General features: G+C 39.3%; 1 protein-coding gene across 1 annotated transcript in view; it reads left to right on the forward strand.

The window, feature by feature from the left end:
* The window catches only part of fbxl4 (F-box and leucine-rich repeat protein 4), a 134,413-nt gene extending 107,681 nt beyond the window's left edge, over positions 1-26,732 (forward strand). The window contains exon 8 of the mRNA XM_048530816.1: positions 25,934-26,732. Within this exon, the coding sequence (XP_048386773.1) occupies positions 25,934-26,010 (77 nt within the window). The 3' untranslated portion in view covers positions 26,011-26,732. The remainder of the gene's footprint in view (positions 1-25,933) is intronic.
* The last annotated feature ends 215 nt before the right edge of the window (positions 26,733-26,947 follow it).

The following is a 26,947-nucleotide window of genomic DNA, read 5'->3' on the forward strand; positions in this document are numbered from 1 at the left end:
TGCAAATAAATTTCAGACATACTGGCATACTTTGGTTCCCATGTCGGGACCAAAGCAGTTCCTGAGCCCACACAGATGGATGGAGACACCGTAGGGGCAATTTTACTGGCAGAGGCTGCCAGTACTTTAAGAGGCTGCCAGCAAGACATTAATTAAGTCCAATTAAGGACAGCAGCCCACCTCTCTGAGCTGCCAGTGCAATCAGATGGTCGGCAGCATTACACCCTTAGCAGTGCCACCATTTTAGTGAGCCTGCATGGAAGCTGCAAAGAGGAGACAGCAGCTTCATTTGAAGTGTTCCTGAAGGGTTGGTAAGTAAAAAATAGATGTTCAGGTGCCAGGTAAACCGGCCCTGGTGATCAGAGGGGAGAGCCCTCAGGTGGCATTAAACTGCTGTGTGCTCATAGTACCTTTTGGAAAGGAGTCCCCGTTGAAGCTGAGGATTGTAAAGTGGCTGCCAACAGCCCTATTAATTGGCCAGCCTCCTATCTGGGGATTATTCCCACCTCTTGCAATTTTTTTTTGATGGTGTGAACACATTGGGCTTCTTATGGTGCCTTCTGCAATAACTCTTTCCAACTCTCAGCCTTTCTCCAAAGATTGGTAATACACTGGCCTCAGCGCCAGTAAAAATGAATCATAACTCCGTCAAAGATATTATGGTAGGAAAGAGGGAAGCTGGACACCATCATTGGTCTGGCAGTCCACTGGATCCACAGATCTCTTTCTAAAATATATTTTTAATGTTATGAAAATGTAGATATTTCTGCTCACTTTCCAAAACATTAGGATAATTTTTTTTCTGCCTGAGCACTGGAAAGGACCAGTACATCCAAAGTGTACTTTTTCCACATTTATCTGTATTTCCTGTGCCATGTCAAACACCATCACTTTTCTGCATAGATTTCCCTCTGGCTGACCTTGATATCAGAAACCAGATCAGGAACAATCGTCCTTGAAGTTGTCAAACTGAACAATTCCAGCCAGAAGACCTGCAGATCCATTAGAAAAGTTTATGTTTATATATTAAACTTAACTTGGAGATGGAATGGGTGAGGCAGGCAAAGCCTTTAGCCTGTTACATTACCCTGCCAAGCCTTTCAACCAATTTCTAAGGTGCATCCCACCCATAGCTCCAGACAAAAGAAGTCAGAAACATCACTTCCCCATTTAGTCAAAAGCCATGTTCTGCTTCTCACTCCAAACGCCTTTTGGGGGAAAGTCTGCAATTTCATGACAGTGGCAAATACCCAAAGCAGTACATTTTCCACTCTGGTCTTGCTTAGGGGAAAAAGTAAGGAAAATTAACAATTTGAAACTTTCTAGGGCTTTGTATGAGTGGATGCATCTTCACTTAGGTACAGCACACTATTATAATAGTGAACTACTGTGGTTAATGGAAATCTAAAAGATAGATAAGGTTTGGAAACACTCAGCAGGTCAGACAGAATTTGTGAAGAGAGTTTATGCGTTCTGATGAAAGTGACCTGGACAAAGGTAATTGAGCTGAAAAGTTAAATGAGTTTCTCTTCGCAGTTGTGAAGAGCCAGATCAACTGTGTATTTCTGGCATTTTATACCTTTATTTCACGTAATTTCCTGTTGAGGAAAATGAAACAACCAAACTCACAACATGGATGTGTTGACTGTATCTTACACCCTAAAACTGTTTGTGTTTAGTTGGTGATGCCATTATATACATTTGTTCCAGAAAAGTTGAGATCTTAAAATCCTAAACTACACTGGAATGGTAGTATATAAAGGGCAGAGGGCAGGAGTTTTTCATAGAATCCCTACAGTGTGGAAACAGGCTGTCCAGCCCAACAAATCCACACTGCCCCTCCTAAGAACATCCCACCCAGACCCAGTCCCCTAATTTCCTATGCCTAACCCACCTAACCTAAATATCCCTGGGCACTATGGGCAATTTAGCATGGCCAATCCACCTAGCCTGCACATCTTTGGACTGTGGGAGGAAACCCACACAGACACGGGGAAAACGTGCCAACTCCACACAGACAGTCACCCGAGGCTGGAATCAAATCCAGGTCCCTGTTTCCAGTCTGGTGCTGTAAGGCAGCAGTGATGACCACTAAGCCACTGTGCCACCCTTTTTGAAGGATGCCTAGAAAAATATATATGATCAATATATTTCTGGTTCTGAGGAAAGGGCATTACAGAATCTGGTTGTAGGAATGATGTGGTCAAAATGGATCAGCAACATGTGCGAGTATTTGTGCAATAGTGGTCATAGTATCATAATGTTTAGGTTAGTGGCTGGAAATGGTAAGGATCAATCTAAATTGAAAATACTTGATTGGTGGAGCAATTTCAGTAGGGTGAGAAGGGGTCTGACCCAGGTCATTAGAATCAAAGATTGAATAATGGGTTGCTTTTAGGTAGAATTAAGATACAGTCACGGTATATTTCCTTGAGATCGAAAGGTATAGCAATCAATTCCAGAGGCCCCTGGATGATGAAGTAGTGATAGCATACATATGAGAGGTGTCAGTTTGAAATTGAGAATGAACCATGCTGAATATAGGAAGTTTAGTGTAGAAGTATAAAAAGGAAGTAGGAGAGACAAAAAGACTGAAAAATTATAAATAACTAATTAATCCAAACCTCTCTTCAGGCACTTAAATAGCAAAATGTTGTAAAAGGAGGTGTAGGCTGGTTAGGGATCAAAAAGGGAATGTGTATGAAGGAAGAGGACATAGTTGAAGTATAAAATGCACATTTTATGTCTTTTCTAAGAAATAAAATTCCACTAAACTCATAATGACATTGGAGGTAATTCAATTTTAGGGGCTAAAAAAAAGTTATTAGAAAAGCTGGTTGTAATTAAAGTTGATAAGTCACCAGGACCAGAGGGAATGTATTCAAGGTTTCTAAAGGACGTATAGGAGAAAATTGTGGAAGCAGAAACTTTGCTTTGTCGATGTTGGGATGGTCCCCAAGGATTGGAGAATTGCAATTTCACAATTTTTATCAAAGGAATGTAGGATGAATGTATTAACTATAGTCCAGGCCATTTACATTAATGATCGTGAAACTTTATGAAGCAATAACTCAGGACAAAATTGATGGACACTTTGTCACATATGGAAAACAAATTTGTGAAAGGCAAAGTATATTTAAAAATTTGATTGAGATTTTTGATGAGGTAAGGGAGCAGTCACCTCGTTAGGGGTTTACTACAGGCCCCCCAATAGCAGCAGGGAGATTGAAGAAAGCATAGGTCGACAGATTTTGGAAAAGTGTGGACGCAGTAGGGTTGTTGTAATGGGTGACTTTAACTTTCCTAATATTGATTGGAACCTGCTTTGAGCAGAAGATTTGAATGGAGCTGTTTTTGTAAGGTGTGTTCAGGAGGGTTTCCTAACTCAGTACGTTGACAGGCTGACGAGGGGAGAGGCCATTCTAGACTTGGTGCTCAGAAACGAGCCGGGGCAGGTATCAGATCTTGTGGTGAGAGAGCATTTTGGTGATAGTGACCATAACTGCCTCACATTCTACATAGCTATGGAGAAGGAGAGGATTAGGCAAAATGGGAGGATATTTAATTGGGGAAGTGGAAACTATGACGCGATTAGACACGAGTTAGGAAGCATGGACTGGGAGCAATTGTTCCATGGTAAGGGAACTATAGACATGTGGAGACTGTTTAAGGAACAGTTGTTGCGAGTGATGAGTAAATATGTCCCTCTGAGACAGGCAAGAAGGGGTAAGATAAAGGAACCTTGGATGACGAGAGCGGTGGAGCTTCTTGTGAAAAGGAAGGAGGCAGCTTACATAAGGTGGAGGAAGCTAGGGTCAAGTTCAGCGAGAGAGGATTACTCCAGGCAAGGAAGGAGCTCAAAAATGGTCTGAGGAGAGCCAGGAGGGGGCACGAGAAAGGCTTGGCAGAAGGAATCAGGGAAAACACAAAGGCATTTTACACTGATGTGAGGAATAAGAAAATGGTCAAAGAAAGAGTAGGGCTGATCAGGGATAGCATAGGGAACTTGTGTGTGGAGTCTGAGGAGGTAGGGGAAGCCCTTAATGAGATTTTTGCTTCTGTCTTTACGAAAGAAACAAACTTTGTAGTGAATGAAACCTTTGAAGAGCAGGTGTGCATGCTGGAATGGATAGAGATAGAGGAAGCTGATGTGCTGAAAATTTTGTCAAACATTAAGATTGACAAGTCGCAAGGCCCGGACCAGATTTGTCCTCGGCTGCTTTGGGAAGCGAGAAATGAAATTGCTTCGCCACTTGCGAAGATCTTTGCATCCTCGCTCTCCACTGGAGTCGTACCTGAGGACTGGAGAGAGGCAAATGTAATTCCTCTCTTCAAGAAAGGAAATAGGGAAATCCCCAGCAATTACAGACCAGTAAGTCTCACGGCTGTCGTCTGCAATGTGTTAGAAAGGATTCTGAGGGATAGGATTTATGACCATCTGGAAGAGCATGGCTTGATCAAATACAGTCAACACGGCTTTGTGAGGGGTAGGTCATGCCTCACAAACCTTATCGAGTTTTTTGAGGATGTGACTAGAAATGTTGATGAGGGTCGAGCTGTGGATGTGGTGTATATGGACTTCAGTAAGGCATTTGATAAGGTTCCCCATGGTAGGCTCATTCAGAAGGTCAGGAGGAATGGGATACAGGGGAACTTAGCTGCTTGGATACAGAATTGTCTGGCCAACAGAAGACAGCGAGTGGTATTAGAAGGAAAATATTCTGCCTGGAAGTCAGTGGTGAGTGGGGTTCAACAGGGCTCTGTCCTTGGGCCTCTACTGTTTGTAATTTTTATTAATGACTTGGATGAGGGGATTGAAGGATGGGTCAGCAAGTTTGCAGATGACACAAAGGTCGGAGGTGTCGTTGACAGTATAGAGGGCTGTTGTAGGCTGCAGCGGGACATTGACAGGATGCAGAGATGGGCTGAGAGGTGGCAGATGGACTTCAACCTGGATAAATGCGAGGTGATGCATTTTGGAAGGTCGAATTTGAAAGCTGAGTACAGGATTAAGGATAGGATTCTTGGCAGTGTGGAGGAACAGAGGGATCTTGGTGTGCAGATACATAGATCCCTTAAAATGGCCACCCAAGTGGACAGGGTTGTTAAGAAAGCATATGGTGTTTTGGCTTTCATTAACAGGGTGATTGAGTTTAAGAGTTGTGAGATCTTGTTGCAGCTCTATAAAACTTTGGTTAGACCGCACTTGGAATACTGCGTCCAGTTCTGGTCGCCGTATTATAGGAAAGATGTGGATGCTTTGGAGAGGGTTCAGAGGAGGTGTACCAGGATGCTGCCTGGACTGGAGGGCTTATCTTATGAAGAGAGGTTGACTGAGCTCGGTCTCTTTTCATTGGAGAAAAGGAGGAGGAGAGGGGACCTAATTGAGGTATACAAGATAATGAGAGGCATAGATAGAGTTGATAGCCAGAGACTATTTCCCAGGGCAGAAATGGCTAGCACGAGGGGTCATAGTTTTAAGCTAGTTGGTGGAAAGTATAGAGGGGATGTCAGAGGCGGGTTCTTTACACAGAGAGTTGTGAGACCATGGAATGCGTTGCCAGCAGCAGTTGTGGAAGCAAGGTCATTGGGGTCATTTAAGAGACTGCTGGACATGCATATGGTCACAGAAATTTGAGGGTGCATGCATGAGGATCAATGGTCGGCACAACATTGTGGGCTGAAGGGCCTGTTCTGTGCTGTACTGTTCTATGTTCTATGTTCTATGTAACGGTTGGCAAAGGTAATGTGGTAATTTCCAAATTGCATTTGAAAAAGTGCCATATCATAAGATTTGCCAGTTAAGTCAAAGCTTATGGAACAAAAGGGAATAATGACGACCTTTTAGACCAGAGGTAGGTACATAGTGAACTTGCCCATGAATTGATTTTAGGGACTACTGTTTTTCTTGATCTATATTCGTGACCTAAATGTGGGTGTTTAAGGAACAATTTCAAAATTCACAGATGACACAAACTTTGGGAGCATTGTGAACTACAAAAATCATTGTCATGCACATCAGGAAGATATAGGATGATTAAATGGGTTGATATGTGGTTGATGAAAATTTGTGCAGAGAATTATGATACTGTTTCACGTGAAAAGCAAAGAGACAATGTAACAGTAGAGGATGTAATTCTAAAGTGACTGCTTGAGCGTAAAAGATGGCAGGGCAGATTGTATGAGTAGGTAAGAAAGAATAGACTCCTGGGCTTTGTAAACAGGACCGTAGAGTACACAAGCTAGAAAAACCTAATGTGCTTTTGTAAATAGCTGGTTTGTCCTCAACTGTAATGTTGTGTAAATTCTGGACACCAGACCTCAGGAAAAATATGAAGCCATTAGCATTCAAAAAGGATTTACGAGATTGGTTCCTGGGATGAGGGACTTCAGTTATGTGAATAATTTAGGAAATCTAGAAAAGGTTGAGAGGAAATTTGGTAGAGATTTTCAAAAGCTTAAGCAACCATTAGAATGAATGGGAAAATGTAAATTCTCTTTGGTGAAACGGTCACAAGACAGTGGACACTGAAATAAGGTGAATGCAAAAGAATTAAAGGCAACTTCAGGTTAATCTTATACAGCAAATGGTTAGAGTATTGGAATATACTGTTTGAGTTTATGGAGAAAGCAAATTTAACTGAAGCTTTCAAAAGAGAATTGGATAAGATCTTCAAAGGAAACCAGGTGACGTGCTGTAGGAAGTGGGTAAGGATCGAGACTAGGAGATCTGCTGTTGAAAGAAGATGGCATAGGCAGGAGGAGCCAAGTTGAATTGTTTGCTGTTGTACCCATTCCATGTTTCAATGTGATTGACAGTGGGTATGTTTATCCTGCCTTCTCTGCTGTAATGTTTAACTGTTGACAGCAGTTCAGAACTAAGTAAGATCACCCAGAGCTGGTGGATGCTGCTGGTACTGCACCCATCTAAGGTTTCAGGTCACAATGAGATTTGGGCACAGTTGAGTGAAACTGGGAGTGGGGTAATGTAGAGAGGGCTGAGGGGAATCAGTAGGGTCCTTTCCTGTTCCCCCCAACTCCTATGCTCAGGATTTGCTTGTCATGGTCCCCAAATGGTGAGCCCCTGTCTGCCACTGGCAACAGCATGCGGTGTTTCAGCGCACATTAATTGTCCACTTCAGGGTCTTGGGTCTTACATGAGCCTGCCTGCCGCGAATGAATTGGGGTGGAGAGAGAAAGGTGGCCAGACTTCTGTTCAATTAAATGGCCATCCCCACCAAGCTTGGCCATGGTGGTGGGCTTTAAATTCTACATATTAGTTCCATTTTTCTCTCTCTCCCCAGGTGTTGCCAGATCTGCTGCATGTTCCACACATTCTGTCTTTTATGTTAGCTCTTTCACTTCAGTCTCTTAAAACCTGAATTTAAGCAATGAGTCAGAGTGTTTTGACCTTTTGTATATCCTGTGCTCCTCCATATGCTTCCCCAACCACTTATTCGACCATAAGGCATAGGAGCAGAAGTAACCTATTCGGCACATTAAGTCTGCTGAACATTCAATCAAATCACGCTTGATCTAATAATCCTCAACTTTCCACTTGGAGTTTGCACATTATTGTCTTGTCTCCATGGCTTTCCTCCGGGTGCTGTGGTTTCTTCCCACAGTCCAGAGATGTGCAGGTTAGGTGCATTGGCCATGCTAAATTGCCCATAGTGTCTAGGGATGTGTTGGTTAGGTGGATTAGCTGTGGGAAGTGCAGGGATAGGGTAGGGTGCTGTGTCTGAGTGGAATGCTCCCTGGAGAGTCAATGTGGACTTGTTGGGCTGAATGGCCTGTTTCCCCACTGTACAGATTGTATGATTATGCCTTCTGCTCCTATACATTCCCACAAAAGGAAACAATCTGCATCAACTCTGTCAAGTCCCCTAAGAATTTTCTGTGTTTCAACAAAGTTGTCTCTCATTCTTTCGTATTTCAATGAGTATAGGCTCAACTTCTCCTGCTAAACGATTTTGCCAATTCTGGTATAAGCCCAGTCTACCTTCTCTGGACTGCTTCTATTTCTGGTATATATTTTCTTAGACATGGGGCTCAAAACTACTCACAGTATTCTAGCTGTGATAAGATTAGTGCCTTGTATAATTTTAACGAAGCCTCCCTACTTTTTATACTCCAATTTCTTTGAAATAAAGGCTACCATTCCACTTGTTTTCCCTATTATCCATTCAATGAACTTAGATGCTATCTTTTTGTGAATCATGCATCAGTCGTCTCAAATCCATATGTTCTACAGCTTTCTGCAGTATTTCTCCATTTCAATAATATTAAAGTCCTCTTTTCCTGTCAAAATGCATAACTTCACATTTTTTTCATTTATATTCTACCTGTTAAATTTGTGGTTATTCATTTAACCGATCTGTATCCCTCTGTAAACTGTGTTAGCCTCAACATTTGCCTTCCTACTTATTTTTGTGTCATCAACAAACTTCGCTATGTTATGTTAACAGGTCATTAACATATGCTATAAATAATTGTGATCCAATGCTAATCCTGTGGCACTCCACTAATTACAGGTTGCCTTCTTGAAAATGTCCTCTGATCCCAACTGTTCATCTTCTATTCGTCATCAAATCCTCTATCTGTGCTCACATACTAACTCCAACACCATGGGCTCTTATTAAGAGTCCTGATGTGTGGTATTTTGTCAAGGGCCTTCTGAAAATCAAAATATATTATTTTCCACATAATTTCTGAGTCCTACCTGGACAGTTAATTCTCCTGTGTTTGAGTCCACTTATTGTAACCTCAAATGAAATTGCACTTTGACCGGAAGATGACCAGGGCTCCTAACATTAAAAGAAAGCCTCCTGTAGCTTCAATACATGTACAAAATAACCAGCTGATGCCTTGCAGGGGATATCTCCAGCTGTTTCAGTACATATGTTAACCAAACCAGCTAGCTGACAGCCAGTGGGATGACATGCCACTTTTAAGAAAGCTGTTGAGAAGTTTCCCAATGCCATCATGCATTGGCAGAACTGTCTGCTGAATTCCGGGTGTTTAATATTATGAGCCACATGATTAGAAAGTAAAATTAACCAAGCAGATAAACCAAAAATATATCAGAATAGCCAATACATAGTTCAGTGTGGAGAGGTAGACTTCAAAACAGCAGCAGAGAGAAAAGTATGGAGCATTACCTTACTCTCACAAGAGTTTGAAAGCTATGTTTTTGAATAAAGTGGGCCAACATGGAATCCTCTTTGCATCATGATATGTACTGTACTGCCCACTGCCAAGAAAGGGGATAGCTAAGAGTTAAACCCAAATCTGTAGATGGAAAATTCTGATGGAGGCTGTTAATGTTCCTGCAGATGCAAATTAATCTAAATTGTCACATGGGAAGTGGCATTTTGCTGTTTCCGACAGTATGTATATTTCCCAAAGGTTTTGTTTTTTTAAGCTTTTAAATGGAACGGTGTTTTGCCCCGAAATAAATAGATATAATTATCTCCATTTGTATTTCTGGAACACCCAGTCAAATTTAACAACTGTTGGTTTATTCAGAGTTGTATATGTGTGTTGTCAGGAGAAAGAAGGCTTTGTGCATCACTGAGAGTAAATTATGGTGAGCAACTTGTATCTCACTTCCAAAGAAACACAGTTGTAATAAATATCTACATATCAGGGCAAATGAATAAAACATTGTAATTAATATAAACAAAATAAAATCACATGCTGCCTCTGGCCAATATGGATTTGATCATTTTTGTTATATTTTGAAAGTAAATTAAAACTTGTTGATGTGAATTTAATATTTGATGAAACAGTGATAATCAGATTTATTTTGGTGGTCATATAGATTTGGTTTTTTGGAACACAATTTCGGAAAAAAGGAAAAAACCTGAACACATTTTCCAAAACATGTCAAAGCATTACACATGCAACAAATCAACTTAAAGTTAGTTTCTGTCTGAACTGTTGCAGCAGACAGACAGACATGGGTTGGTTTATGGTTTTATCCAGATTACAGTAATTTCGGCAATGTGTTTCTCTATTTACATATTCAAATTCATTGGATTGTCATTATATGGTGTAACTTATCCTGCAGGTTCAACAGTAATACAAAACAATTTCTGCATAATGCTAGTATTGAAGTTACAGAGTCAAGGCACAACTCACCTTAAGTTCAAAGAGGAAAGATTTCCAGAGGAAGGTGATTGACTTTTCACAAAACATGAATCTAGTACAATACCTAAATGTTTTTTAAAGCAACTTTGAAATCTATTAGATTCCCATTGCATTTCAATCCCATCTGACATTAAAGGTTAAGGAATCAGGTTAGGCTTTGACACTGGATTTATAATCTGCTTCCACTATATCTTCAGTATCCCTGCAGAGCAAAATCACTTGGCTCTGATTTTATAATTTTATAATTATACTATTGGATCGGTGGCCTTACTCATCACGCAATCATGGCAAATAGCATCAGTTCTAATAAGACAAACAGCAAGAAACTTCAAACAAAAGCAAACTGTTGGAGAAATTCTATATAACACAATGTGGAACTGAAAGAACATAGCAGGCCAGGCAGCATCAAAGGAGGAGGAAAGCTGACTTTTCGGGTCAGGATCCTTCTTCAGAAATGGGAAGTGGGAAGTGAGTTCAGAAATAAATAGAGAGAGGAGGGGTTGGCCTGGGGAAGTTAGGTGGGATGGTGATAGGTGAGTGCAGGTAGGATGTGCTGAAAATGGATTGGAGAGAAAATGGGCAGGCTGTGACAAGTCAAGGAGACAGGAATGAGATGAAGGGTCAGACATGGAATGAGAAATTTAGCGGGTTTAGTAGCACCTGGAGAAAGTAAACAGTTCAGGTCCAATGACCCTTCCTTATTACATCTTTAACTGAAATAAATGTTGCTAGGGGTCTAACAGGAGTGTTATAAAGCAATATCTAATACTGTACCACATTAGGAGATATTAGAAAAGATCATCTCAAGAGATTGGTCAAAAGGGTAAGTTTTAAGCAGTGTCATAAAAAGAGAGACAGGTTTAGAAAGGAAATTCCAGAAGTTGGGGCCCAAGCTATTGAAAGCACAACCAGCAATGGTGGGGGTCACAATTCAACTTTGAATTCGCAAGAAGCCAGATTTGTAGCAGTACAGGTATTTCAGAGAGTTCAAAGGCTAGAAGAGAATACAGAAATAGGGGGGTGATACCAAGAAGCAATTTGAAAACAAGATTTGAGAATTTTAAAGTCATGGTTTTGCTAATTAAGAAACCAAGATAGATCAGTGAGCAGAGAGGTGATATGCAAAGATGGGAAGTGAGCAAGTTAAGACACAGGCATCAGAGTTTCAGGTGAATTGGTTAACAAGTTCTAGAAAGTTGGGGCTGCCCACAACATCATAGGATAATTAAACCTAAAAGCGACAAAAGGCAGATGGAGGATTTTGTCGCAGATGAGTAAGGTGGGTCGTCATATGGATAAAAGTATTGAATATAGTTATTTCCAGCTACAAGAAAAGTCTGAGGTTTAATAAGCAGGCTATAATGGACCAGTTTTTGAGTGATGCCAACAATCAAGCACAATATCATTCTCTATCAGCTTGCCCTCCATTAGTTCCACCGGTTATTATCATTGACCGCAATAGTGATAAGCATTCTGCAGTCTCACTCAAGCAATCTTCTGTTCCTTTAAATAATTCCAATACTTTAAATGTCAATAAAACAATTTTCATTGCATGTTAATAATAATAAATTTAAAAATTATCTGTTAGGGATGTAACCCACTCATGTTGCATATTATATCACAAGGAGGTTATTTTAATTTGGCATGATGTTGTTAACATGCCATTCTTGGCAGCACCATACATGTACTAAACAGGGATGGCTGTACCTGTGTGTTTGTAATGCTCTTAGTTCATTTTTCCTGAATTTATTTTTTGGAATTTGATCTGGAAAAGCATACTTCAAATGTAATTATTGGTGTGTGATCAAACTGATATTTCACAACTTTTGTTGAGATGGGTTTGTTTTCCCAGTCACCTGCACTGATATTTGCTTATTCAACTTGCAAAGAGCATGCATAATCTAGATGCAGATTCAGCATGAACTCTCAACGCTAACTCAAAGTGTAAATGTACTCTTTCTAAGGTTGTTGAGTCCACAATGGGTTGGAGACTTATCCCATCTTGAGTATAATCAAAAAAGCCAAATGAAGCACAATGATTTTCCTAATGGAGCAATATTAATATTCATCCTTCAGTGTTGTGATAAGTCATTTGATTTGGTGCTTTCATGAATGACTCATTTTCTGAAAGTTGGCTCAATCTGAATTGAACTGAATTGAATTAGCTTTATTATCACGTACTCAAATGTACTCCGATTACTCAAACCTCCATTTTCCTATGAATCCAGTATTTTCTTAATAGTTGAGACATTATTTTACAAAATTGCCAGAATTAATATTGCTTTCTACACCGTAAGCCATCCATGTACGTACCTGTGAAGCGTTTGAGTTGTTCTGCATAGATTGCTTGAGGACGGTGAGTTTATTTTGCAGCAGTATTCTTATTTTACTTTGTTTCGGTTTACATTTGATAAAGGAGAAAATATTTAGGTTGCCGTTCTAAGAATGTTGACCAATAAGTGCCTGGGAAAGAGACACCTGAAAATTCTCCACTATATCTACATACCAATTTGGTTGCATTGTTCACTTGGGATTGTAAGTTTAATGTTTGAAAAGGCACAGCAAAATTGACATCCACATAAATTGTTCCTTCTTTCTCTGCAGTCCCTCAGGGTCAAGTATGATTTGCTTCCATTCTGGAGGGTGGTGGAGGAGCAGGGACGGGAAGGGAATGGGTTCAGGAGCAGCCGAATATTCCAATCCTGGAGCCACATCCCACACCAGCTAAATGTGAGACAGTTGGTAATTGAGGAGGCAGATATGTGGGACACCCTGGATTCTGCATGCTTTTTCTGCTGCCTGTGCATGGCCTCCATTCAGTAATGCTCAACTTGCACTTCTTAGATAACAAAGTGTAGAGCTGAATGAACACAGCAGGCCAAGCAGCATTGGAGGAGCGGGAAAGCTGTTCCTGCTCTCTGATGCTGCTTGGCCTGTTGTGTTCATCCAGCTCTATACCTTGTTATCTCAGATTCTCCAGCATCTGCAGTTCCTACTATCTCTTGCACTGCTTCTTCTCCAGTTTGTGCATTCTATAGCAAGTGATTCTCACATGTCAGTGGCTATGCAGTGTTGGCTTAGGGAGTCTTTCATGGTGTTCTTGTGGTGTTTCCTCTGCCCTCTTCATTATCACTTACCATTGCATAGCTCAGAGTAGAGGGCTTGTTTAGGGAAACTGTTGTCAAGCATGCAGACAATGTGGCCCACCCACTGCAGCTTGTGCATGACCAGTGCCTTAATACTGAAGATATTGGCTTGGGAGAGGATGCTCATGCTGGAAAGCTTATCTTGCCAGTGCATTTGTAGGATTTTGTGAAGACAGCGCTGGTGATGACTCTCTAATGATCTGAAGTATCTGTTGTACCTGGAACATGTTCCTGATGCACACAGGAAGGTGTGGACCATGGCTGCTCTGTAGACCATGAGTTTGGTGCTGGGGTTGAGGTCTCACACTTCCAACACTTTGTTCCTCAGGCATCCAAAGATGACACTGATGCATGAGATTCAATGTTGGATTTTGTCATCAATGTCTGCTTGCACCAAGCAGAAGCTCTTGAGGTATGGAAAATGATCCATGTGGTCCAGGGGCTCACCATGGATTTTGATAACCAGGTACAGTGTTTTATCACGAGAGTAGGCTGGTAGAGAAGCTTTGTTTTCCACATGCTTAGTCTGAGGCACATATCCTCACTCCTTGATGAATGCATTGATGATGATTTGTTGCTCTATCGCTGAATGTGTGTAATGTCAGTGTTTACTTCCCTGCAGCTCAAGAACAGAAGCTGGGTGATCTTGGTTCTGGCTTGGAGGTATCAAAAGTTGCATAGCTTCCTGCTCAGTCTGTTGGTTAGCTCACTCCAATGGTGAGCTTCATGGAGATGAGGTGGAGTGTCATGGCAAGGAAGATGGAGATGAGCATAGGAGTGATGATGTAGTTCTGCTTGATCCCAGTATGCACTCATATTATTGTGTGATGGATCCATTGGTTTGCAAGTAGTCAAGAAGCAGCTGGAGAATGGTGAATAATTTCTATGGGCAGTCAATTCTGACGGTATCCCACAATCACTCACAGGTTGACAGAATTGAAAACTTTTGTGAGATCAAAAAATGCCGTGTCCAGAGATTTGTGTTGTTTCCTACATTTTTATTGGATTTGTCGCACACTGATAATCTGGAATATATTCTGGATTTGTCAAGTCTTTTTGGGTTTAACACTACAGGAGATTGAGCCCACTACATTTATCTAGATTGTATTCAACCAATTGTATTATGTTTTTGATTTTCCTGTACAAGTCTCATGAGGATCCAAAATTGAATATTACTTAACCTGTTCATTGTTGCTTTGCAGTTCTTTACGGTTTGCAGATTATCACAATTTGATCAAATTATGTGTGCAAGTAGGAATTATAGAAGGTGGATCAGTCAAGGAGAAGAATGTATTTTTTCCATATAAGTCAGAAAATATTAAGTTGTTAAATGTATTCTATTGATTATGTATTCAAAACAGAAACAAAATAGACTGGGCTAATCCTGTTGCTCATGATTGATCTTTGGGTTTGTTCAAAGGGCTGGTCTAGGTAATGCCACAGCTTTGAAAATTCTCTACTTTTCCCACTCTTTACATAGTCCCTTCTCCTCACCTCCCTTCACCTGCCCTTCTCTGCCTTCCACCTTGTAATAATTAGCATATTTTCCTCAAATGTTCATTCTGGCACTGATGTGGTATCTAAATATTACCAATGCTCTTTTAAACTAGTTTTTAGACTTCTGAAGCTCTACTATAGGACACTTCTGAGCATAAAATCCCCTGACATTTTACAGGAGTTCTAAGCAAACTATGGATATCAAGCCTGTATTGACCTGTTTCACCAGAACTGTCTTGTCCATACTTCATCATATGATATTTTTATTCTTACATGGAATATGGATATTGCTGACTAGGCCAGCATTTTTTTTGCTCATCCCTAAATGCCATATGAACTGATTGCCTTGTTAGGGCTGTTTCAAAGAGAGGTTTTTGATGTGGGCCTGCAATTACATATCGGCCAGACCAGGTAAAGACCACAGATTTCTTTCCCTGAAGCATATTAGTGAATCAGAGATAGGTATTTACAACAATTAGCAATGGTTATATGGTTAGCACATAACAGATGAACTTTTAACAGCAAATTTTCAATTATTCAAATTTCACCATCTGCTATGATGGAATTCAAACCCACCATGTCCACAGATCATTATCGTGAGGTTTCTGAATTACTAGTCCAGCGACAATTGCACATTACCACTGCCTGCTGCAGTGTTTAATAGCTCCTGTCAAAGGTTTGGATGTCCTTTAATTTTAATGTATTTCATTTTAACTCAGACTTTTGCTAATTCCCAACTCACATTTAGACCATTAAAAATATGAATATAATTGGCATGTTTAATGCTCATGTTTAATTACTCTAAGATAATGATGGTGGAAATCTTCTTCTTTGATCATTGTCGCTCGTATATTTTAAGCACTCAAAGTTGTTCCAGGATCCAAAAACCACTAAAAGAATATTATTCCAAAGTATTAGGATGTTTGGCTTGAAGGGGATCTTGGGTATGATGGTGATTGCAATGCCTCTGCTACCATTGCACATCGATAGTAGATGCTGCATGCTTGGGTGATGACACCAAGAAATCTTGGTGAATTGCTGTAGTGAAACCTTTGCATAATTAATAGTACAAATAGGATATGCTATAAGTTAATATTTAAGTTAGTGAATGAAGTGTCGATCAATGGGTCTGCTTTATCCGAGACAATGTAAAGCTTCTTGAGTGTTGTTGCAATTGTACTTACCAGGCAATTGGAGAGTGTTCGATCACTCTTCTTACATCCTCTTGTAAATGGAGGACAGGCTTTTGGGGATTTTGGAAGTGAATAATAACAATAGCTTCATTCAATTATAGACCTTATGATACTCACCTCTTTAGAAATATTTCATATTGCTTTAGCTATGCTTTGATATTCTCCCACCCAACTCTTGACTGGCATAAGGAGACTAGTAGGCTGTGTTCTGTTTTTTTTTAATGGCCTATCTCTAACTGCCCTTGGGAAAGTGAAATTAATCTTCCAGTGGAAGATTACCTTCTCCAAAAAATAGTAACTCCTCTCTTGTTCAGATAAAGGTGATCTGACTGAAGAATGAAGAGGCAAATTTTAATGATTTGGATCTGTAGAGAGATGATGCTAACATCCTCTATTATCTATATGTGGGGTCAAGGCATGTGCCTAGTTTAATGGGATACAGGCCTTTCTTCTTGTAAAACATTAGGCTGTCACTGGAAGAGCGGAAGGTATTACAGTTTGATTAATTTGAATTTGACATATTTCACTTCCACAAATGAGAACCTAGATCTAAGAGTGAAACTGAATCATCACTTTATCCGAAATTAACTCGTGACCTACTTTTGTCTCTATTTCAATCAACTGTTGAGTCCAAACTCCTGTCAAATTTTGTTGATTTTATAATATTGACAGTGAGACAGCAATCTAGTTAAAACTGAATTGCTGGAATATGCAGTAATACATTCCTTACCTTTACTTAAGCAACATATCGGCGCTGCGCAACACTTCTGTTCGGTTCAATCTGTATGTTTTAAAACGAACATCTGTTAAAACTGAATATTAAATCTCTGAATATCGTTACATAGGATATGTTAGCTTCGTGTATTTCAATAGATTTTTAAAAAATAATACAAATTAACCTGGCGTGTTTGCCTAAAACTACAACAATCGGTCGTTTTCGGATGTGTGTGTTTAAAGTTTTAAATGAACAGTGGAGATCTTACCAATGAACACTACCGTCTATTGCAAAGTATTGCTTCCTAGTTATTAAGCTGAAGACTAACTGGTTTCAGTGTACATTTAAAACTCAGTTGCAGTCTACTCTGTTTTGTTTTGGGCACACGTCCCATTCTGTGTCAATTTATCCACAACCCCACTTGTTGCGGTTGTTTCCCAAAGGGAGGAATTGTCACAGCGTGAAAGTTATCACGGTCTCCTACGCCACCACTCCCCGCCACCCCACTACCACCCCCGCAGAAACATCTTAAACAGGAACAAGTATCAATTTCGCGCGTGTATGTCGGATCCAACGCGAAGCTTGCATTATTCGTGAATTAAGTTGCGGATGGTAAAGTATTAGCAATTTGACTTGTATTTGTAACTTATATTATTTCTTCGGCGGAAATGTTATCATCCATCATACCTGAAAAGTTTAGGGCAGAACTTGAACGGATTGAAGTGTTCGAGGTGTCGTTTTGTGGGTGGGGAGAGGGGCCGCTGTAAGTGTTGTGAATTATTGTATTCTTGCTTATTTCTGAATGAACGTTTAGCCTTACAACTTTCTAGCAGTGTAATTTTTAATCTATTTTACAAATGATGCAAACAGAAGATTTGATACATCGATTTAAATTAATTTTGTAAATCAAAACCTTTACTAATTTAGGAAAAAGTCTGCTCGGATTTGAGGTCAGTCGTTACGAAGTTAATGGCCGGAATCAAATTGCAGCGATTCCATATTTGGGGAAACGTCAACGCAAGGCTGAAGAGGGAAAAATTGCATTTATCGGTGCGTCTGTGCCACCTTACAGCGGTCCGTTCATAGTGCACTCAAAAGGCAACTAAACATGCATATCCGGCATTTAGTATTTTCCAGCAGATACACGATACTGAAAATCACATTTACTTAATGTTATCCTAACATTCGAGTATTTTGCCATCTCTTGCTGGTAAAAAGTTTGCTTGCACTATATTGTATCACCGAGCTTAAATAAAACAAATCACTGCACCCACAGCGTGTCTACGGGAATCTCACTATCAAAGTAACATTTTTTTCCTGTCACCTCCTTGATTCTGAAAGCCTGAACTTTGCGATCACACTGATAAAAGTTACTCCATCATCAATTCATTCCTTCTCAGAATATCCCGATGTGAAACAATAGCTAATTGCAAGTGGTCAGACTTGTATAATTCAGGATTCAGTGAATGTAAAGTGTTCTCACATTGTTGTGTACGCAGCGGTGTTCTTGGATTTTTTAATTTACTTTAAATGTACTTGTCACGATTTGTTCTTTTTTTAAAAAATAAAAATCTATTTTATTCTTATAACATTGATCTTATGTTGGTTCTTCCATGAAGCAACTTGATTAGAGAGTGGGGAACACATGACAGAGACAGTTTTACTGCAGATGGCCCCTCCGCCTGAATTTTCTTTCAGAAAGAATTTCAGACCTGGACTTTCTCTGATATTCCATGCAGGGATCGAAATAGACAAATTCAGCAGAAAACTGCAGCGGCTTTCCGGAACATTGGCGTGGATAGGTTAATGAGGCCACTCTCTTATTAATTCGAAGAAAATCTGAGCCTCGATTTTCTTTTGCACACGAGTATGTCCCAAAGCGTTTTGCAACCGATGAAGTACTTTTCGAAATAAATCGAGATTACTCGAGATCTTTTTAAGAAAAAAAAGGATCGTGATTTGTACATTTTGGGCAAGGGTGAATGTTCTTTACCCCCGATTTTCAGTGATAACAAGATATTTTGTGTTGACAGTTTGTCAGATAACTCTGCCAGTTTTTTAAATGAGAAGTGGATTAAAAAAAACTATACGTTGAGATTCATTTTCTAAACTTCCCTCACTCACAATGTTTACCTCCACAGGCATTAGCCGCTTTGTAATATTTAGATTGACTGCTGCTTTCGCTGTAAATTTTACCTTCTTGGTAAATGGGGTCCGTTTTGCTTTACTGTCCTCCTATTCTGTGAAAGGTTATAAGACAGTTTGTAAATGTGGCTCCAGATAGCTGTTTCTAAATTAAATGAACAAAGTCATTTCGGATTTCTCCTTATTGTTTAATTGAGTACAATTTAAATCATTCGCTACATTAGCTCTCATATATATAAGATTCCATTCCCTAGTCAGAAGTTCCACCCATTTACACTTTACAACAATTTGCCGCACTGGTGTTTGGTAACTACGATTTGTAATTACCCCGGAAGGGAGCTGCTGGAAATGTTAAAACCTAGTACAGAGAAATGTTTTCATTATCGAAATTCGCCATAGCTATTAATATTCTAGCGAGAGGCAATCAAAGTTGTACAACACAAATGACAGTATCGCAACTTGGAAACATTTTCAAAGTTCAAATTCTATTTGGGAGTTTGAAATCGGGGGCTAATTCCCAGGGTTAACCCACTTCTCTGCTCTTGATTGACTCCAACTTGGTTTTGTCCAGCAGCTCGAAGCAGAACAATGTTCATGTTGAAACCGTGGCTTGTAGCAGCTCTGTGAAAGTCACGGTTTTCTATTTACCAACCTAGACGGAGGCAGCTGTTCCTGGTAGAGCATAAGTTGATTTTACTCATTTGAAAAAGTTGGAGATCATGTAAACTAATGTTCATAGATCGAATTGGGCTCTTACTCACTTGGCGTAAACTGTAACGTTTGATAGCAGCATGAAGAGCAAAACAAACAGTTGGAATAATGAGGTAACTCGTCGTATTTTTCAAAAAATGAAACATATGTTTGGTTTACCTCATTCAAATACCGCGTCCAAACAATGTACACGTTAGAAGTTTACACACAATAGCGTTCACCAGCAGCTGCAACTTATAAGCTGGTTCACCAGCGAGTCTGTTGTCAGTGCCATCCAGTCCACTTCAAGCCAGGGTGAGAATGTGTCCTGATTTGGGAGATTTGGAAACGAAATTCCTCTCCTGCGATGGAGTCAATTCAAAACTGATGTCGTTCTTCTTTATATAAACGCATCCACGTATGCATAGCAACAAACGTCTAAAGGACCAACATTTGAGGCTTTTTTTTCGAAAAAGTATTCGTCCTGGGATGTTTAACTCAAGTGTTAATTATATTGCAGCGTTAGACAATATTATGTTTCTTTTTATACGATGAGAAAGATTAAGGTTTGTGTACTGATTCAATCCCACGTCAATGGAACGATTGCAATGTTCATTAACGCGCGTTTCCACTCCACCTAAACTAACTCGTATTGACCACAATACAACAATTGTTTGATTAATAGTGAACACTACAGGATGGTGTACGGACAACTGACTCTTACCTGAAATTGGCTAGTATGCAAACTTGCTGTGGTGTACATCACACAAGAAACAACTGTCCTCTATTCGATGGGCTAATCGATGATTGATCAGAGAACATTCAGTCTGATTGTAATAATCAGTGAAGGATATAGAAACACTCGATATTTTGTCTGTACAAGTAAAGCTCGGGTTACCACAACTTTTTAAACAATCGAGTTTAATCAGTACTGTTTTCACTGCAAAAGCTTTAATGATGTCGTGGCGTAAAATGTCATAAAAGCAGTAATCCCTGGCAGAATTGTGCAGGCATAAGCAGCTGTACGGGTTTCGTAAACCTTTGGAAGCGGTAGTTGCCCATTCTGACCGATAGGCCGCGCCAATGCATCATGTTCACTCAGCCTGGCGAGCAGACAGCTTACAGTAGCACACAGACGCGAACTTTCAAAACACTTCATATTATGTGTGTGTGTTAAGTGGTTTGGATATGTTGTTGAATTTGTCCACGCTGGAAAATATTCAAATCAGATTTCCTTTAAAGTAAATGTCTACACTGAAGCCACAGAAAAAAATGTTTATAACTGACAAAATATTCTATCTGCGCCAGATAGTGTGCGCTTGCCTCTGTTTCCAGAAAGTTGCCAGTATTGTTAGTAAACATTCAACAATGTGGCTGACAGCAATGCTAGTAGGCGTTTTTTTTTGATGGCCTACAAACAGTGCTGGAACATGAAAACTGCATTTATTACCTCAAATGAACTGAATTAGATTTTCTGACCTGACATAAATATGCAAAATCAGTTTGATTCTGTTGGTTTACAAAGTGATGGCCAGAGACTAAACGAAAAAAAACTACAAATATATGTTGCATGCAACAAAAAGACCTTTCGTCAGTGATGGTATAGTGCAGTTATCTATTCAGTTGAATTAAGCTGGAATGTTGAATTTTTGTGATAATAAGTATTTTACATTCCGTTGTACTTTCAGGTCGAGTTTACCAAAGCTGGAAATTACCATTGATGGAAATACGGAATTGTTTGTGGTTCAAAATACAGAGTTTTGGCAACATTGAAAATATGCACACTTCTCCATGATTTAGATTTGCCTTGAATTGTTTTCCCCTCGAAATAGCGTCGTAGTGGCAAATAATTAACATAACGTAAAAGCAAATACGTTGCTGATAATATTTTACAGCATTTTAGCTGTCGCAAGATGCACTGATACCAAGCCAACGTAAGGAAAGTCACGAGTGCATTACCTGGCTGTGTGTTAATTCCACGCTTACGAACGAGCAACAAACTCTTATCCCAACTCCACGACAGTCAAAGATTTTGTTTATGGATTAATAATTAATTGTGTTTCCCATCAGTTCCTGCCTCCATTGCTTTGGGGGCAGGAGCACAAAAGATGCCCAAATCATAATTCACAGTGCAGCAAGAAACTTTCTCACCTTACATGTAGCCAGTCTTCTTTCATGTCACTGTCCTCCATTTTTTATGTGACTGGCTTTTTAAAGAGCAACATCAAGCCAGTGACCACATTTCTAAAGCACAGAACTGGAATGAAGGGAAATGTAGCAGAGGCATTTCCTCCAGTTATTTCAATAAAATTACAAATTCTAGATTTACCAATGCTTAACTATATTTATTATGAAATACATTTTTGAAATATATTTCTTTTAAAAAGACATCAACCGTGTAATTTGTTTTTTTTGTGTTCATCTTTGAATTACTTTTAAACTCTCCCAGTTTTTCTCACACATGCACGTAAAGGTATCCACAATTACTACGCCTAGGATGAATTTCGTTCATTAGTAAACTTAATTTCAAATTGCAGCCGCAACGTCAATGAAGTGCATCTTCTCTGTCCAACCTACGAGTGCCAATGACTAACCAAACAGCCCACAAAAACTCACAACAGCATTTAATTGCTGCTCCCGATATTTTAAATTGTACATCTGCATCATCAATAAAAGAAAACACTATTGACAAGAAATGTTTGAGCTGTCAAGTTGCTGTGGTACAACAAAATACAACGAACAAAAAAGCCTGTGTCGATGAGCGTTCCTAAACTGGGGTAGATGTTACGAACTTTCATGGCATAATATTATTTACATTTGTAATGACAAAGATCGGCGTCGCTGTTGGAAATGGACGCTTGAACCTCATTCACTAGGCAAAGGCCGTTTCCTATTGTTTTATTGCGCGATGGTAATAACCGCATTGATGGTCTGGGGCTGAACAGATGAAATGCTTTATTCGTTAATAGAGAGAGATCTATTATCTTCTTTGAGAGTGCAAAGTACGATCAGCGACAAATATAACTTTGCCTCTAAAACATGATTTCCAGGTATCCATTAGCGGCTCATAAGCTAGCATCAGACATTATCCATTTGCAGCACGATAATTTATGGTCCTTAGAATAACTGTCAATATGCAGAATCAAAGATACATTGACCTATATTATTTCTTACTGCACTAAGAAGCTGCGTTCCTTTCTACGTGTTGTTATGTTTTAATGGAGACGAGTGCTTTCCAATGGAGCACTGGTTACTTTCAGACACATGTAGAAGCAGGAAATCTATGCTAGGAGCAACAAGGTCTCTAACTCCAAACAAAAAATATTTGGTTAACCCTTTGAACGCTTACTTCTCACATTTTTACGCCAAAATCACACGCACTCTATCAGACAACAGCCGCCGATAATATTGTGTTTAGTACAGCAACAAGTCACTCGGGTATATGTATTTTGTGTAAAATGCAAACATAGAAACATTGACAAACATCAATATGAGCTATCACTGGACAGTGTAGCGGTCACATTGCACGGATGGCTGCAATACAGTAACGGAAGATATGACCATCTGATCTGCAATATCATCTAAATATAGTTATTGTGTTTTTTCCGATTTAAGACAGCTTCTACCTGGACTACTAACTGCACTGTTCGAGCTGTGTTATGTGAATATCTGAAAATAAATCACAATGCAAAATAATACGGTATTCCTGCAAAACCTAGTTTCCACTCGACTCACATTACCTTCTTGCCCTTGTGATCAGTGACTGAGAAAACATCTCTATTATAACTGCGAAACCCCTTCACCTTTTTACTGTTTACAGGCGTGTTTTTTTAATGCATGTGTCAGTGCAAATGCAGAGGTGTTGAAAAATGCATTCGTGTTTATGGAAACTAGAATGTCTCTGTGTTCTATAACTTGTATGACTTTTCAATTTGCGCTAGCTGCTGTATTTTTGTTGGTCTATCTGGACATCCCGTAAACTGTGGGCAGAAATAATCTTCTTGTGCGCTATATGATGGATGTATTATTTGCGTGTATTTACTCAATACGTCATCGTATATGCATGCACAAAACATGGGCTTCACCCTTTAGTAATTTCAATGTGTTACACAACTGAGTCTTGCTGTCGGTTCTGTGCGCTTGTGCTATAATTGGTTGAACAGAGTATGGTTGCAAATCTCTCCCCTTATCCCAGTGCCCACGTAGCTTGTGTGTATCAACATTCGGCTACTGGGAGAATTGAATTAACTTACAATTTGATTTTCGATATTAATGAGTTTTCAGTTTGTAACGGTCCCAAAGAGTCACTGTCGTGCTCCCTTAATTCAATGCGCAGAAAGCGTCTGTTAAAATTTTTTTTTCTCAAGTCCACGTGTGTGGCTGGGGTGTAGCCTATCCCTCGACTAACAATTTAGTTCGGAGTTTGTATCGTGCCGGTCTATCTGCTTACTTTAGACGTTAGACGTGGTCTTTGTTCGCGTATTTGCACAAAGCGGCCTGTAGCTAAGTTTACATGGTTTTCAAGCATAACTAATGGACGCGCGCCTGATTTTGCTCTTTACCTGATCGGGAGTTAATAAATTCCCATGCCTCTCCACCCCCTCCATTCCCATTACTTAGTCAAACGTATTGCCCCCGTTTAGAGTTTACTAAACAACAATGACTAACAAGTTATAATTTAACTCATTCTATTTACCGTTCAAAACGCTATTTTGTTTTCGTTCTGAGGCCCATGGGTTACAATCTATTCTATGCCTGGCGTTAATAACTCGCGGCTGCTGAATGTTTTATGGACGGGATAGTCTGTTTGAACACACCGAGATGTTTGCTTACAGTTTCAAATAAGCAATCACATTTGGAAATGTGTCCTCCATCAGAGTTGAGGACCAAACCACAGTATTGACGGCCCCACACACAAGTTTCGTATTTTGAATGTGTCTTTGTTAAAATTTCTTAATTTCAAACTTTTTATGGTTATTATCTTTTCTATTTATGTCCAAACATTGTATAATTTAATGCTAAGATTCATGATTATAACTACATATATAAATGAATTGAAATCGTTATTGATTACAATTTATTTGAATCACGGTTAGTAATTTAGTGTTAAAGGCATCGGTAGTTTTGCAATAGCACGTCTGTAATTTCTAATCTTCATATTTTTCAGGAATATTTTTAAAAACGATGGTCATAGTAATATTTGGTTATGAAATGAATTTATTTCTCCGGTACAGTTATCACAACTCGTGTGTTTTATTTCAATGTAACGTAATTCCATTTCTGTAGAGATCAATTTTCAGGGGTAGAAGAGGTTTCTGTTTTTAGGGGAATCGTTTACTGTTGTTCTGTAAAGGTTTTTTTTGCACCAGAAAATAATATCTTTCCTGATCATCATCCGCATTAATTTAAAAGGAAGTAAAACAAGACAGCGCAAATGCTTTGTTTCATCAGTTATATATCACATAAAAAATCTATCTTGATCTTGCTGAAAAACACTACTCTATTCTGCAATCCGTGCTTAAGATCGAAAATGTGTCTCTTCCCGAAAAAATCAATAAGAGCATGACAGACACAAAACAAAAACAGACGGAATTAAACTTAACCAATTTTATAAGTAGCCTCCAATCTATATTGCCCCGGGCTGTCAGTGTTGATGGGCGAGACAAAACACGGTGTTTTAAAAAGGTTTATGAAAACAAATTAATGGCTACATTACGCGAGCCTAATTTAATAATTCCCATTGATAGCAAAATATCTCGTCTGTCTCAGATCTGAATCTGGAATTCCATTTAACACAGAGTTTCTTTATACACGTCTTCATTTCACTTGTTGGTATGAAACTAATTTAAAAGAGGAGTCCTATATCAACCATTTAACACCGAAAGGAAATTCGCCGAACGAGACGGGGCCTCCAAAACACTGAACAACTTTTGATTATCGATTATATTTACATTTAAAATCTGAGGATAATCTAGAAAGTCGCTGTATAATTTTAAAATTGAAAACTGCACTAATTAAATGGTAAATAATGCATTTATTAGAAGTTTTATTATTATGCAATAATGGCTCGAGTTTTGTTGCCTACACGCTCTGTTTAGATTGTATTAACTCACAATTATTCGTTAACTCATATTACGAAATGCTCTCGCTGAAGTGACACATTTCTATATTAGCCACAATGCCGGCAGTCTGGCTTAGATATGTTTTGCACTTTAAAGTTTAGCACTGCAACTGTACGAACGCATGAGAAAACATTGAAGGAAAATATTTGCCTGGGTCGTTTGTACTTTCCTAACATCTGGCCCACTGTGCCCGAATAACCAATATGCCCGGTAGTTTACAACTTGTTATCACGGTACCTGGTCACAAATGTAATTAAATGCTTACTCTTCCAGACTACACACACAAAAAGAAATTGAAAATCGTAGCAGGTAGAATTGAACTGCTTTGGTGGAAAGTCGTGGGCCAGTGAGGGGTCCTAGCCTGTAGAGGGCAGCCGCATTCCTTACAGATAATGCAGTGGCAGCTATTGAACAATGCTCTCGATCCATATCCAACTACAACATTTCACCCGATCAGCACGTTTGTGGTCAGAAAACACTTCTTCTTTCTGTCAATTTTTTTTGTCTGTATTGATAAGATAATTTAACTGAATATGTTTTGTACGTGTGTAATATTGACTGAGCGCAGAAGCGAACCAGGGGCCGACCAGTCAGCCAGGCGGTTGTAACTTTTAATTTCTCGAATGAAATCCGATCTACCAATTATTGCAGCTAACTCAAAATGAAATGAGCTTAAGTATACATCAATAGAGTATTTTATAAATCGGAGAAACCCGTCTGTTGAACACTGCCAGGCACCTAACACGTGCGACGTTAACAATTGGAATTACAGTTTGCCCATATTGTTTTGTTAGTTAAATGATGCAACAATCTAAAATAACAAGTGAATGTGGCACATGTATAAAATGTGTGCAGGTGTGACTTAACTTAGTTGAAGCATTAAATTGTAAAATGCTGAATCAGTAGGTAAGCAGATACCTGTCTGCGCGATTATAACATTCACACGTACAGGTCTAACGTGTTTAAAAATGAGTGGAAAACATATTCTGTTTGTATGCGCACCCAAAAGTAAAATAAAAACATATCATTTACGAAATCGAAGTATTTGATAAGGTAGATTGACACATCTGTGTCTCTGTGCGCGCGTGTTTCTCAGTATCTTTCGTGATTGTTTTCATGAGGTTAATGCCGTGTCTATGGAAATGAATATTATGTTCATACCCTTATTAGAATAATAAAAGTGAGGCCATGATACGGATTTGAAAAAAACAAACTATATCTCTGGCCACCCGCTCAGGAAATGTCAGAGCACAAAACCAAGACATAAAGACTTCGAGATTGCGATTG

This window comes from Stegostoma tigrinum, chromosome 4, assembly GCF_030684315.1.
Source record: "Stegostoma tigrinum isolate sSteTig4 chromosome 4, sSteTig4.hap1, whole genome shotgun sequence".
Lineage (NCBI taxonomy): Eukaryota > Metazoa > Chordata > Chondrichthyes > Orectolobiformes > Stegostomatidae > Stegostoma > Stegostoma tigrinum.